At 40.6% G+C, this 15,149-nt stretch overlaps 1 protein-coding gene across 11 annotated transcripts in view; it reads left to right on the top strand.

Moving 5' to 3' along the window:
* LOC106560286 (adhesion G protein-coupled receptor B3) overlaps window positions 1-15,149 on the top strand; it is a 366,901-nt gene that overhangs the window by 169,712 nt on the left and 182,040 nt on the right. For all 11 annotated transcript variants that reach the window (XM_045701052.1, XM_045701056.1, XM_045701060.1 and 8 more), the window contains one exon: window positions 8,057-8,165. In XM_045701052.1, coding sequence (XP_045557008.1) covers window positions 8,057-8,165 — 109 coding nt within the window. The remainder of the gene's footprint in view (window positions 1-8,056; window positions 8,166-15,149) is intronic.

The following is a 15,149-nucleotide window of genomic DNA, read 5'->3' as shown; positions in this document are numbered from 1 at the left end:
TTAAAGGATACCAGTATCTAGTAGCCATGTCCTGGTCTGTCCCCTTTTAAAGGTTACCAGTATCTAGTAGCCATGTCCTGGTCTGTCCCCTTTTAAAGGATACCAGTATCTAGTAGCCATGTCCTGGTCTGTCCCCTTTAAAAGGTTACCAGTATCTAGTAGCCATGTCCTGGTCTGTCCCCTTTAATGGATACCAGTATCTAGTAGCTAGTAGCCATGTCCTGGTCTGTCCCCTTTTAAAGGTTACCAGTATCTAGTAGCCATGTCCTGGTCTGTCCCCTTTTAAAGGATACCAGTATCTAGTAGCATTCCATGTCCTGGTCTGTCCCCTTTTAAAGGTTACCAGTATCTAGTAGCCATGTCCTGGTCTGTCCCCTTTTAAAAGGTTACCAGTATCTAGTAGCCATGTCCCGGTCTGTCCCCTTTTAAAAGGTGTCACGAACTGGCTAGAAGTCCATAACAAAAAGCTAGACAACTTGGAGATAAGGAATAACAAAAATATATTTATTAACTGAAGTTACATAAATACAATTAACAATGGTGTGTGCAGTTTGTAATCAGCAGTGTAAATGAGTGGTTGCGTGCATAGATGTGATAATGAGAGGTGTTGAGAGTTGCCAAAGCAAACATACAAACAGCCACAAAAATGCCACCACCAAAATCTATCAGTGTGTCTGCATGGAGAGAGTCTCCTCAATGAATGGGGAAGAAGTGTATTTATCCTGGGACACACCCGGGCCCAGGTGTTTCCCATGTCGCTGACGACCCTCCCAGCTCCGCCCACCGACACCCTCCCAACTCCGCCCACCGAGCAAAGAGAAAGAATACGGCAGACAGAGTGGGAGGGTCGTCACAAGGGGTAACAGAATCTAGTAGCTAGTAGCCATGTCCTGATCAGAGGTGAGATGTCCAGGTCAGAGGTGAGATGTCCAGGTCAGAGGTGAGATGTCCAGGTCAGAGGTGAGATGTCCAGGTCAGAGGTGAGATGTCCAGGTCAGAGGTGAGATGTCCAGGTCAGAGGTGAGATGTCCAGGTCAGAGGTGAGATGTCCTGGTCAGAGGTGAGATGTCTGATGAGTGAAAGATGAACATTTCTAGATTGTTGTGGGTCATGTTGGACATGTAAAATCAGTCAAAGTAAACGGTCTGTTAGAAGTGAAGTCTTTACATAACCCTATGACATTCTGTTTGCTTCTATCCCTCACATATCACCTGTACGTTTTCCCAGCCCTGTTTTCCACACCACACTCCCTCTCTCCCAGGAGACAGTTCCAAGAGGAACGCTGCTAGAACACTACTGACTAATCCTGTGTACATGTAATGGCAGCACTGATGTTGCAGTAATAAGATAACTGGGAAGTTTCTCACCTCTCTTCCCACGTCTAGTTCTTTGTCCCAAATGGCATTATATTTCCTAGTGCCCTATGGGCCCTGGTCAAGCAGACTACAGTATATAGGAAATGTGGGGGACATTTGGGATGTGGTTTTGATCTATGTAACGGCTGCACTGATACGGCAGTAGTTAACTGTAATGTTGTCCTCACTAGTTAACTGTAATGTTGTCCTCACCTCTCACTAGTTAACTGTAATGTTGTCCTCACCTCTCACTAGTTAACTGTAATGTTGTCCTCACCTCTCACTAGTTAACTGTAATGTTGTTATCACCTCTCACTAGTTAACTGTAATGTTGTCCTCACCTCTCACTAGTTAACTGTAATGTTGTCCTCACCTCTCACTAGTTAACTGTAATGTTGTTATCACCTCTCACTAGTTAACTGTCATGTTGTTATCACCTCTCACTAGTTAACTGTCATGTTGTCCTCACCTCTCACTAGTTAACTGTAATGTTGTCCTCACCTCTCACTAGTTAACTGTAATGTTGTTCTCACCTCTCACTAGTTAACTGTAATGTTGTTCTCACCTCTCACTAGTTAACTGTAATGTTGTCCTCACCTCTCACTAGTTAACTGTAATGTTGTTATCACCTCTCACTAGTTAACTGTAATGTTGTCCTCACCTCTCACTAGTTAACTGTAATGTTGTTCTCACCTCTCACTAGTTAACTGTAATGTTGTCCTCACCTCTCCCTAGTTAACTGTAATGTTGTTATCACCTCTCACTAGTTAACTGTAATGTTGTCATCACCTCTCACTAGTTAACTGTCATGTTGTTATCACCTCTCACTAGTTAACTGTAATGTTGTTATCACCTCTCACTAGTTAACTGTAATGTTGTCCTCACCTCTCACTAGTTAACTGTAATGTTGTCCTCACCTTTCCCTAGTTAACTGTAATGTTGTCCTCACCTCTCACTAGTTAACTGTAATGTTGTCCTCACCTTTCCCTAGTTAACTGTAATGTTGTTATCACCTCTCACTAGTTAACTGTAATGTTGTTATCACCTCTCACTAGTTAACTGTCATGTTGTTATCACCTCTCACTAGTTAACTGTAATGTTGTTATCACCTCTCACTAGTTAACTGTAATGTTGTCCTCACCTCTCACTAGTTAACTGTAATGTTGTCCTCACCTCTCACTAGTTAACTGTAATGTTGTTATCACCTCTCACTAGTTAACTGTAATGTTGTCCTCACCTCTCACTAGTTAACTGTCATGTTGTTATCACCTCTCACTAGTTAACTGTCATGTTGTTATCACCTCTCACTAGTTAACTGTAATGTTGTCCTCACCTCTCACTAGTTAACTGTAATGTTGTTCTCACCTCTCACTAGTTAACTGTAATGTTGTCCTCACCTCTCACTAGTTAACTGTAATGTTGTTATCACCTCTCACTAGTTAACTGTAATGTTGTCCTCACCTCTCACTAGTTAACTGTAATGTTGTTATCACCTCTCACTAGTTAACTGTAATGTTGTCCTCACCTCTCACTAGTTAACTGTAATGTTTTTATCACCTCTCACTAGTTAACTGTAATGTTGTCCTCACCTCTCACTAGTTAACTGTAATGTTGTTATCACCTCTCACTAGTTAACTGTAATGTTGTTATCACCTCTCACTAGTTAACTGTAATGTTGTTATCACCTCTCACTAGTTAACTGTAATGTTGTCCTCACCTCTCACTAGTTAACTGTAATGTTGTTCTCACCTCTCACTAGTTAACTGTAATGTTGTCCTCACCTCTCACTAGTTAACTGTAATGTTGTTATCACCTCTCACTAGTTAACTGTAATGTTGTCCTCACCTCTCACTAGTTAACTGTAATGTTGTTATCACCTCTCACTAGTTAACTGTAATGTTGTCCTCACCTCTCACTAGTTAACTGTAATGTTTTTATCACCTCTCACTAGTTAACTGTAATGTTGTCCTCACCTCTCACTAGTTAACTGTAATGTTGTTATCACCTCTCACTAGTTAATTGTCATGTTGTTATCACCTCTCACTAGTTAACTGTAATGTTGTTATCACCTCTCACTAGTTAACTGTAATGTTGTTATCACCTCACACTGGTTAATTGTCATGTTGTTATCACCTCTCACTAGTTAACTGTAATGTTGTCCTCACCTCTCACTAGTTAACTGTAATGTTGTTATCCACTCTCACTAGTTAACTGTAATGTTGTTCTCACCTCTCACTAGTTAACTGTAATGTTGTCCTCACCTCTCACTAGTTAACTGTAATGTTGTTATCACCTCTCACTAGTTAACTGTCATGTTGTCCTCACCTCTCACTAGTTAACTGTAATGTTGTTATCACCTCTCACTAGTTAACTGTAATGTTGTCCTCACCTCTCACTAGTTAACTGTAATGTTGTCCTCACCTCTCACTAGTTAACTGTAATGTTGTTATCCACTCTCACTAGTTAACTGTAATGTTGTTATCACCTCTCACTAGTTAACTGTAATGTTGTTATCCACTCTCACTAGTTAACTGTAATGTTGTTATCACCTCTCACTAGTTAACTGTCATGTTGTCCTCACCTCTCACTAGTTAACTGTAATGTTATCACCTCTCACTAGTTAACTGTCATGTTGTCCTCACCTCTCACTAGTTAACTGTCATGTTGTCCTCACCTCTCACTAGTTAACTGTAATGTTGTTATCAACTCTCACTAGTTAACTGTAATGTTATCACCTCTCACTAGTTAACTGTAATGTTGTTATCACCTCTCACTAGTTAACTGTAATGTTGTCCTCACCTCTCACTAGTTAACTGTCATGTTGTCCTCACCTCTCACTAGTTAACTGTAATGTTGTCCTCACCTCTCACTAGTTAACTGTCATGTTGTCCTCACCTCTCACTAGTTAACTGTAATGTTGTCCTCACCTCTCACTAGTTAACTGTCATGTTGTTATCACCTCTCACTAGTTAACTGTAATGTTGTCCTCACCTCTCACTAGTTAACTGTAATGTTGTTCTCACCTCTCACTAGTTAACTGTCATGTTGTTATCACCTCTCACTAGTTAACTGTAATGTTGTCCTCACCTCTCACTAGTTAACTGTAATGTTGTCCTCACCTCTCACTAGTTAACTGTAATGTTGTCCTCACCTCTCACTAGTTAACTGTAATGTTGTCCTCACCTCTCACTAGTTAACTGTAATGTTGTTATCACCTCTCACTAGTTAACTGTAATGTTGTCCTCACCTCTCACTAGTTAACTGTCATGTTGTCCTCACCTCTCACTAGTTAACTGTAATGTTGTCCTCACCTCTCACTAGTTAACTGTAATGTTGTTATCACCTCTCACTAGTTAACTGTCATGTTGTTATCACCTCTCACTAGTTAACTGTAATGTTGTTATCACCTCTCACTAGTTAACTGTAATGTTGTTATCACCTCTCACTAGTTAACTGTAATGTTGTCCTCACCTCTCACTAGTTAACTGTAATGTTGTCCTCACCTCTCACTAGTTAACTGTCATGTTGTTATCACCTCTCACTAGTTAACTGTAATGTTGTCCTCACCTCTCACTAGTTAACTGTAATGTTGTTATCACCTCTCACTAGTTAACTGTAATGTTGTTATCACCTCTCACTAGTTAACTGTCATGTTGTCCTCACCTCTCACTAGTTAACTGTAATGTTGTTATCACCTCTCACTAGTTAACTGTAATGTTGTCCTCACCTCTCACTAGTTAACTGTAATGTTGTTATCACCTCTCACTAGTTAACTGTAATGTTGTCCTCACCTCTCACTAGTTAACTGTAATGTTGTCCTCACCTCTCACTAGTTAACTGTAATGTTGTCCTCACCTCTCACTAGTTAACTGTAATGTTGTTATCACCTCTCACTAGTTAACTGTAATGTTGTCCTCACCTCTCACTAGTTAACTGTAATGTTGTTATCACCTCTCACTAGTTAACTGTAATGTTGTTATCACCTCTCACTAGTTAACTGTCATGTTGTTATCACCTCTCACTAGTTAACTGTAATGTTGTCCTCACCTCTCACTAGTTAACTGTAATGTTGTCCTCACCTCTCACTAGTTAACTGTAATGTTGTTATCACCTCTCACTAGTTAACTGTAATGTTGTTATCACCTCTCACTAGTTAACTGTCATGTTGTTATCACCTCTCACTAGTTAACTGTAATGTTGTCCTCACCTCTCACTAGTTAACTGTAATGTTGTCCTCACCTCTCACTAGTTAACTGTAATGTTTTTATCACCTCTCACTAGTTAACTGTAATGTTGTCCTCACCTCTCACTAGTTAACTGTAATGTTGTTATCACCTCTCACTAGTTAACTGTAATGTTGTTATCACCTCTCACTAGTTAACTGTCATGTTGTTATCACCTCTCACTAGTTAACTGTAATGTTGTTATCACCTCTCACTAGTTAACTGTAATGTTGTCCTCACCTCTCACTAGTTAACTGTAATGTTGTTCTCACCTCTCACTAGTTAACTGTAATGTTGTCCTCACCTCTCACTAGTTAACTGTAATGTTGTTATCACCTCTCACTAGTTAACTGTAATGTTGTCCTCACCTCTCACTAGTTAACTGTAATGTTGTTATCACCTCTCACTAGTTAACTGTAATGTTGTCCTCACCTCTCACTAGTTAACTGTAATGTTGTTTATCACCTCTCACTAGTTAACTGTAATGTTGTCCTCACCTCTCACTAGTTAACTGTAATGTTGTTATCACCTCTCACTAGTTAATTGTCATGTTGTTATCACCTCTCACTAGTTAACTGTAATGTTGTTATCACCTCTCACTAGTTAACTGTAATGTTGTTATCACCTCACATTGGTTAATTGTCATGTTGTTATCACCTCTCACTAGTTAACTGTAATGTTGTCCTCACCTCTCACTAGTTAACTGTAATGTTGTTATCCACTCTCACTAGTTAACTGTAATGTTGTTCTCACCTCTCACTAGTTAACTGTAATGTTGTCCTCACCTCTCACTAGTTAACTGTCATGTTGTTATCACCTCTCACTAGTTAACTGTAATGTTGTTATCACCTCTCACTAGTTAACTGTAATGTTGTTATCCACTCTCACTAGTTAACTGTAATGTTGTTATCACCTCTCACTAGTTAACTGTCATGTTGTCCTCACCTCTCACTAGTTAACTGTAATGTTATCACCTCTCACTAGTTAACTGTCATGTTGTCCTCACCTCTCACTAGTTAACTGTCATGTTGTCCTCACCTCTCACTAGTTAACTGTAATGTTGTTATCAACTCTCACTAGTTAACTGTAATGTTGTTATCACCTCTCACTAGTTAACTGTAATGTTGTTATCACCTCTCACTAGTTAACTCTAATGTTGTCCTCACCTCTCACTAGTTAACTGTCATGTTGTCCTCACCTCTCACTAGTTAACTCTAATGTTGTCCTCACCTCTCACTAGTTAACTGTCATGTTGTCCTCACCTCTCACTAGTTAACTGTAATGTTGTCCTCACCTCTCACTAGTTAACTGTCATGTTGTCATCACCTCTCACTAGTTAACTGTAATGTTGTCCTCACCTCTCACTAGTTAACTGTAATGTTGTTCTCACCTCTCACTAGTTAACTGTAATGTTGTTATCACCTCTCACTAGTTAACTGTAATGTTGTCCTCACCTCTCACTAGTTAACTGTAATGTTGTCCTCACCTCTCACTAGTTAACTGTAATGTTGTCCTCACCTCTCACTAGTTAACTGTAATGTTGTCCTCACCTCTCACTAGTTAACTGTAATGTTGTTATCACCTCTCACTAGTTAACTGTAATGTTGTCCTCACCTCTCACTAGTTAACTGTCATGTTGTCCTCACCTCTCACTAGTTAACTGTCATGTTGTCCTCACCTCTCACTAGTTAACTGTCATGTTGTCCTCACCTCTCACTAGTTAACTGTAATGTTGTCCTCACCTCTCACTAGTTAACTGTCATGTTGTCCTCACCTCTCACTAGTTAACTGTAATGTTGTTATCACCTCTCACTAGTTAACTGTAATGTTGTTATCACCTCTCACTAGTTAACTGTAATGTTGTCCTCACCTCTCACTAGTTAACTGTAATGTTATCACCTCTCACTAGTTAACTGTAATGTTGTCCTCACCTCTCACTAGTTAACTGTAATGTTGTTATCACCTCTCACTAGTTAACTGTCATGTTGTCCTCACCTCTCACTAGTTAACTGTAATGTTGTCCTCACCTCTCACTAGTTAACTGTAATGTTGTTATCACCTCTCACTAGTTAACTGTAATGTTGTCCTCACCTCTCACTAGTTAACTGTCATGTTGTCCTCACCTCTCACTAGTTAACTGTCATGTTGTCCTCACCTCTCACTAGTTAACTGTAATGTTGTTATCACCTCTCACCAGTTAACTGTAATGTTGTTGTCACCTCTCACTAGTTAACTGTAATGTTATCCACCTCTCACTAGTTAACTGTAATGTTGTCCTCACCTCTCACTAGTTAACTGTAATGTTGTTATCCACTCTCACTAGTTAACTGTAAAGTTGTTATCACCTCTAACTAGTTAACTGTAATGTTGTCCTCACCTCTCACTAGTTAACTGTAATGTTGTTGTCGTCTCTCACTAGTTAACTGTCATGTTGTCCTCACCTCTCACTAGTTAACTGTAATGTTGTCGTCTCTCTAGATCTATCCAGGTGCAGTGGAGCTGATGCAGGTCATTGAGGAATTCATCCACATCGTTGGCCTGGGGATGAAGGACTTCCACAACGCCTATCTGATGACTGGGAACTTGGGTAAGAACCACAGACAGATCTATTCTCACAGCCCACAGGTCTGGAATGTGTGTCCCACAGCCTTGTTTTTCTCCACAACCCAGCCACCCAGCTGGGTGAAGTAACAATTATCAAATCGATGTTTAACGATCAATCGTCCATGTGTGACTAAACAAAATGTTGCTGCTGCTGACTCCCCATGTCAATTCACCCTCCATCCATCAGTAATCTGGGATAAATGATATGTGGAGGGGAGGGGAAGGGAAGGGATGGAGGGAGGGCTTAGCCTAATAAACAACCACTAATCAATATGTTTATTTAAAACCTAGCTTGTGATTATCTCCTAAGAAAACACTCATGCCCGATGTTCCAATATCAACCATGTCTACAGTGGGTAGAAACCGTGGTCAGGGTGAGTCAACCATAGAATGAATCTCAGGTCTCTAGGTCCAGTATTCCAATATAACCTTCCTAACACAGATCTAGGTCCAGTATTCCAATATAACCCTCCTAACACAGATCTAGGTCCAGTATTCTAATAGAACCCTCCTAACACAGATCTAGGTCCAGTATTCTAATAGAACCCTCCTAACACAGATCTAGGTCCAGTATTCCAATGTAACCTTCCTAACACAGATCTAGGTCCAGTATTCCAGTAGAACCCTCCTAACACAGATCTAGGTCCAGTATTCCAATAGAACCCTTCTAACACAGATCTAGGTCCAGTATTCCAATATAACCTTCCTAACACAGATCTAGGTCCAGTATTCCAATAGAACCCTCCTAACACAGATCTAGGTCCAGTATTCCAATAGAACCCTCCTAACACAGATCTAGGTCCAGTATTCCAATATAACCTTCCTAACACAGATCTAGGTCCAGTATTCCAATAGAACCCTCCTATCACAGATCTAGGTCCAGTATTCCAATAGAACCCTTCCTAACACAGATCTAGGTCCAGTATTCCAATATAACCCTCCTAACACAGATCTAGGTCCAGTATTCTAATAGAACCTTCCTATCACAGATCTAGGTCCAGTATTCTAATAGAACCCTCCTAACACAGATCTAGGTCCAGTATTCCAATAGAACCCTCCTAACACAGATCTAGGTCCAGTATTCTAATAGAACCCTCCTAACACAGATCTAGGTCCAGTATTCTAATAGAACCCTCCTAACACAGATCTAGGTCCAGTATTCCAATAGAACCCTCCTAACACAGATCTAGGTCCATTATTCCAATGTAACCTTCCTAACACAGATCTAGGTCCAGTATTCTAATAGAACCCTCCTAACACAGATCTAGGTCCAGTATTCCAATAGAACCCTCCTAACACAGATCTAGGTCCATTATTCCAATGTAACCTTCCTAACACAGATCTAGGTCCACTATTCCAATATAACCCTCCTAAGACAGATCTAGGTCCAGTATTCTAATATAACCCTCCTAACACAGATCTAGGTCCAGTATTCCAATATAACCCTCCTAAGACAGATCTAGGTCCAGTATTCTAATAGAACCTTCCTAACACAGATCTAGGTCCAGTATTCCAATAGAACCCTCCTATCACAGATCTAGGTCCAGTATTCCAATATAACCCTCCTAAGACAGATCTAGGTCCAGTATTCCAATGTAACCTTCCTAACACAGATCTAGGTCCAGTATTCCAATATAACCCTCCTAACACAGATCTAGGTCCAGTATTCCAATAGAAATAGTGTGGATAGAACCCTCCTAACACAGATCGAGGTCCAGTATTCTAATAGAACTTTCCTAACACAGCTCTAGGTCCAGTATTCCAATAGAACCTTCCTAACACAGATCGAGGTCCAGTATTCCAATAGTAACCCTCCTAACACAGATCGAGGTCCAGTATTCTAATAGAACTTTCCTAACACAGCTCTAGGTCCAGTATTCCAATAGAACCTTCCTAACACAGATCGAGGTCCAGTATTCCAATAGAACTCCACAGATCTAGGCGTCATAGAACCACTCCTAACACAGATCTAGGTCCAGTATTCCAATAGAAACAGTGTGGATAGAACCCTCCTAACACAGATCTAGGCCCAGTATTCCAATAGAAACAGTGTGGATAGAACCCTCCTAACACAGATCGAGGTCCAGTATTCCAATAGAAACAGTGTGGATAGAACCCTCCTAACACAGATCGAGGTCCAGTACTCCAATAGAAACAGTGTGGATAGAACCCTCCTAACACAGATTGAGGTCCAGTACTCCAATAGAAACAGTGTGGATAGAACCCTCCTATCACAGATCGAGGTCCAGTACTCCAATAGAAACAGTGTGGATAGTTAGGCTACACACAGCACTCAGATCTCAGAGGGAAGTTGGAATGGAGATTCTCAGCATATTTGGATGATATTGGTTGTAATGGCATCCCAATCATTTTGTAACCTGTATATTATGTATTTCTGTGGGGTTGTGAGTCATGTTTAAAGAAATGTAATTATTTCAGAAGCAGGATATAAAAAATGCACAATACAAAACATCTCCATTGGAGTTCCTCAAATACCTCTCAACAAACCATACTTGATAAAACCTTGATGGGTTCTCATGTTTTAAATCGAGTCATCGTAAACACACTGCACTCCCGTCAACCAAAGCCAAGGCCACGTATAATTACACATACCTGTGGATCCTAATGATACTCATGTTAGAAGGGCTGTGTCCCAAATGGCAACCTATTCCCTAGATGATTCCTTACATAGTGCACTACTTTTGACTAGAGCCCTATGAGCCCTATGAGCCCTATGAGCCCTGTTCAAAAGTAGTGCATCATTTAGAGAATATGGTGCCATTTGTGACGCAGACACTTGAAACATGAAGAAAAAGGGGGCCCTAGAAAGTCAGGATGAATCATAACCTCACCAGAGACACTTTGTGATGAAAGAAAATGGTCTCTTAATTATGGTTCCTCCTAAGTGCGTCTCAGATGCCCTTGTGCGTGTCCTGAGTAGCACCCTATTCCTTGTGTAGTTCACTACTTTTTACCAGGGCCCATAGGGTATCCCATTGGGCTCTTGTCAAATGTAGTAACTTGTATAGAAGATAGGGTGCCATTTGGGACACAGACCTTATGTGGAAGAAGCATTTATACACACTAGAGCAAACCAAGCATTCCTTTAAAATCTCACCCACTTTTATCCTACTTTTATCTTAAATACGTCTTTCCCTGACAGAAACAGAAAGACATTCGTATCACAGAGTCTATCCCTGACATAAATACTTTCTCTTCACAAAATGTTGTAAAAGCTGAAAGAACAAACTGTATGTTACGTGAATAGACTGATGGATTTCACTTTCAGTGTCTTCTGGTTAAAATAATACAGAGTTCCTAATGGATACTGACGCAGATAGACAGAATGAACGGATATATAGCAATCTCTGACTGTTGTTTACATATGAGATGTCAGAGATATTAGAGTCATCTCCTTCACTCTGCTTCCAAGTCGAAGAAAACCAACAGTCGTTTTGATTTACATCTTCTGGCATACATTTTACCAGGACCACAGAGTACACCTAAAAGAGGAAACTAACTAACTCCTATGTTTTGGTCCTGACCACTGTCCTCGGTCCTGACCGCTGTCCTCGGTCCTGACCACTGTCCTCGGACCTGACCACTGCTTGGTTACTGCTTCTTTAATCCTTACTTTCAGGCTGCAGTGCTACCAGAATACACTACACACACACACACAGACACACAGAGAGAGAGCGAGAGAGAGAGAGAGAGAGAGAAAGAGAGCGACACACACACTACACAGATTGCTTACATCTTGTTTAATAATGTAGCAGCAGTCTCAGTGGTATTTCATTTCCCAGTCAACCACAAACCTACACTACCTTCCTGTCTGGAAGGAAGAATAGAACTATGATCATTATTTATTCATGCAAATTAATACACTTCTGTATTGTGGCGGTTTAGGCACTTCTTGTGGAGACATTCATCCAGAGCTGTGTACAAATACTATTTGAAACCATTTCAAAAACTTTTACGCGTCTTGATTGAACTCATCTGGTGAATGGAGCCAGTACAATAGTCACACAAGTTCAAACCCCTACCATTTGGCATTCCACACCAGCTTAGCAAACGCTGTTTTTATTTGAAAGATTTCAAATAGTATTTAAACCCAGGTGTGAATTATTCTTTACTGGACTTTACAATGTGGCTAACGTATAACCCAATTATTACACTGTAAACACACCCACTGGTAACAGACGTCATTTCAACGTCTAGTTTTGATTTACATTTGGTTGAGTTCAACTAACTTGAATTCAATGTGGAATCAACAAAACATTTTTCCATGTCCTTGGTTTTAAGTTAAAAGTTTGGTGAAAAAAGACAAATAGTCAGGTTAGATACTGGTCTAATTATGTATTCGGGAGATACAGGATATATTCCCCACAAACGATGCAACGTAGCATTCATTAAGAGACCATTATAATACATTATAATCTTCTCTCCACTAGGTGAATTAAGTTAATGGACATGTCCAAAGAGGGTTGAAATGCCTCTGGCTGCATACCAAATAGTATACTTTCCCTTTATAGAGCTCTGGTCATAAGAAGGGCACTATATAATGAATCGGGGGCCATTTGGGATGCAGGCTATGCTAATAGAAGGCATTAGCCTCTTCTCTAATTGCACTGCTAATGAAGGCATTAGTCTCTTCTCTATTGGGATGCAGGCTATGCTAATGTTAGGCATTAGCCTCTTCTCTGATTGGGATGCAGGCTAAGCTAATGGCGGGCATTCACCTCTTCTCTGATTGGGGTGCAGGCTATACTAATAGCAGGCATTAGCCTCTTCTCTGATTGGGATGCAGGCTATGCTAATAGCAGGCATTAGCCTCTTCTCTGATTGGGATGCAGGCTATGCTAATGTTAGGCATTCGCCTCTTCTCTGATTGGGATGCAGGCTATGCTAATGGCGGGCATTCGCCTCTTCTCTGATTGGGATGCAGTCTATGCTAATGGAAGGCATTCACCTCTTCTCTGATTGGGATGCAGGCAATGCTAATGGTAGGCATTCACCTCTTCTCTGATTGGGATGCAGGCAATGCTAATGGTAGGCATTCGCCTCTTCTCTGATTGGGATGCAGGCTATGCTAACGGAAGGCCTCTTCTCTGAAACCCATTCAGGATTTAAAGAAAGTGTATTTTGTGCTGTTCTTCTCAGTTATTTTACACAGTCTAATTTGGCATGAATATATTACTAACTCCATTTTCAATTTATACACATTTTTAACATTTATGATAACATGTATAAGCATCTATTAGGGCTTATTTATGAAGCTGTTATAAAATAGAATCATCTCCCTCTGCCACATTGTGAAGATATTAGTAAATATACGATTGGTCAAATTGAAAAGCTCTACAGCCACAGCCACACCCACAAGCCAAATAATCTCATCAACTGTTTCAGTCGAGTCACAAAACATTCTTCCTCCCGAGTCCTGGTGAAACAACAACCAAATAAAACCAACAAGAAATATTGATTCGGGCATCGCTCCATCTTGGCACCGACATTATATTTATTGGAGCTTGTTGTTGGCTAGTTCACTTTGATTAAAGAAATGAAACGTTTCCTGCATCCCAAACGGCACCCTGTCCCATATACAGTGCACTTATTTTGGCCAGAGCTCTATGGGGCCCTGGTCAATAGTTGTGCACTACATAGGGAATAGGGTGCCTTTTGCGACGTAGCCGTAGTGTTGCTGATACACTGCCGGTGTTAGCCAAGTGGTGAGCCAAGCAAGCATGAATCTGGCTGGATAAGGTATAGCTGCATCGTTTCAGATGTAATTTATAGCAGCCTCCTGACACAGGGATAAATACTCTGCTGTCACCACACACCCATCCTCTACCCTCTTCCTCTTTTAGTCAAATAACCTTGATTGCAAAAAGCTCTCAACTTCACCGGGTAGATTTTCTTTCCCTCACAATCCAACTGAACATGTGCTGCGTCTGTAACTTGAGATGTGTAAAACAAGCACATCTTACCAGAAGCACAATACTTTACATAGACATTGTCTAACTTGATGTTAAATTGATTCTGAACAATTATTGTCAAGAATGATGATGCGGAAGCTAACGTAGTGGATTCACTGACTCTTGTCTTCTACCTTTATGTCACCAGATGACAATGTAACCTATCTATGGTATTCACATACAGATGTAGGATCTTAATTTGATCGCAGGAAATGCTGATGAGCTTTGTGATTTACATACATTTACTGACAACCCACACTAACATGCATTTATTATCACGTTTCAGGTAAGATCCAAATGCAGACTGTGTTGAAGTAACAATGTTTATTACAGCAACAGGGGCAGGCAAACGACAAGTCAAGGCAGGCAGAGGTCAATAATCCAGAGTAGTGGTGCAAAGGTACAGATCGGCAGGAAGGCTCAGGGTCAGGGGCAGGCAGAGTGGTCAGGCAGGCGGGCTCAGAGTCATGACAGGCAAGGGTCAAAACCAGGAGGGCGAGAAAAAGAGAAACTGGGGAAAAGCAGTCGCTGAGACAAAACGCTGGTTGACTTGACAAACAAGACAAACTGACAAACTGGACAAACAGAGAACACAGGTATAAATACACAGGGGATAATGGGGAAGCTGGGCGACACCTGGAGGGGGGTGGAGACCATCACAAAGACAGGTGAAACAGATTAGGGCCTGACAGTTATATTAACAGTATCACATTTTTTATGAATATTACTTTTGGCCAGCAAATCGCTTAACACCTAGCAAGTGACATTATGGACTAAACATACAAATCCTGTTGCTGCAGGATTATTTTGTTGTGACAATACTGGACAAAACAAGATCCTACATCTGTATGATGGTGTACAGTGGTTTGTGTGGATCCATTTGATAGACAGGAGGGTTTTTCTCAAAGACAATATTCAAATCAGTTTATTTATTAATCTTTTCTCAGAAGCATTCTGGAGACCAAAATGATTGCTTTATTTCTTCCTGCCTGGCC

This window comes from Salmo salar, chromosome ssa18 (genome assembly GCF_905237065.1).
Source record: "Salmo salar chromosome ssa18, Ssal_v3.1, whole genome shotgun sequence".
Classification (NCBI taxonomy): Eukaryota; Metazoa; Chordata; class Actinopteri; order Salmoniformes; family Salmonidae; genus Salmo; species Salmo salar.
This window is presented reverse-complemented; position numbering and strand designations above follow the sequence as displayed.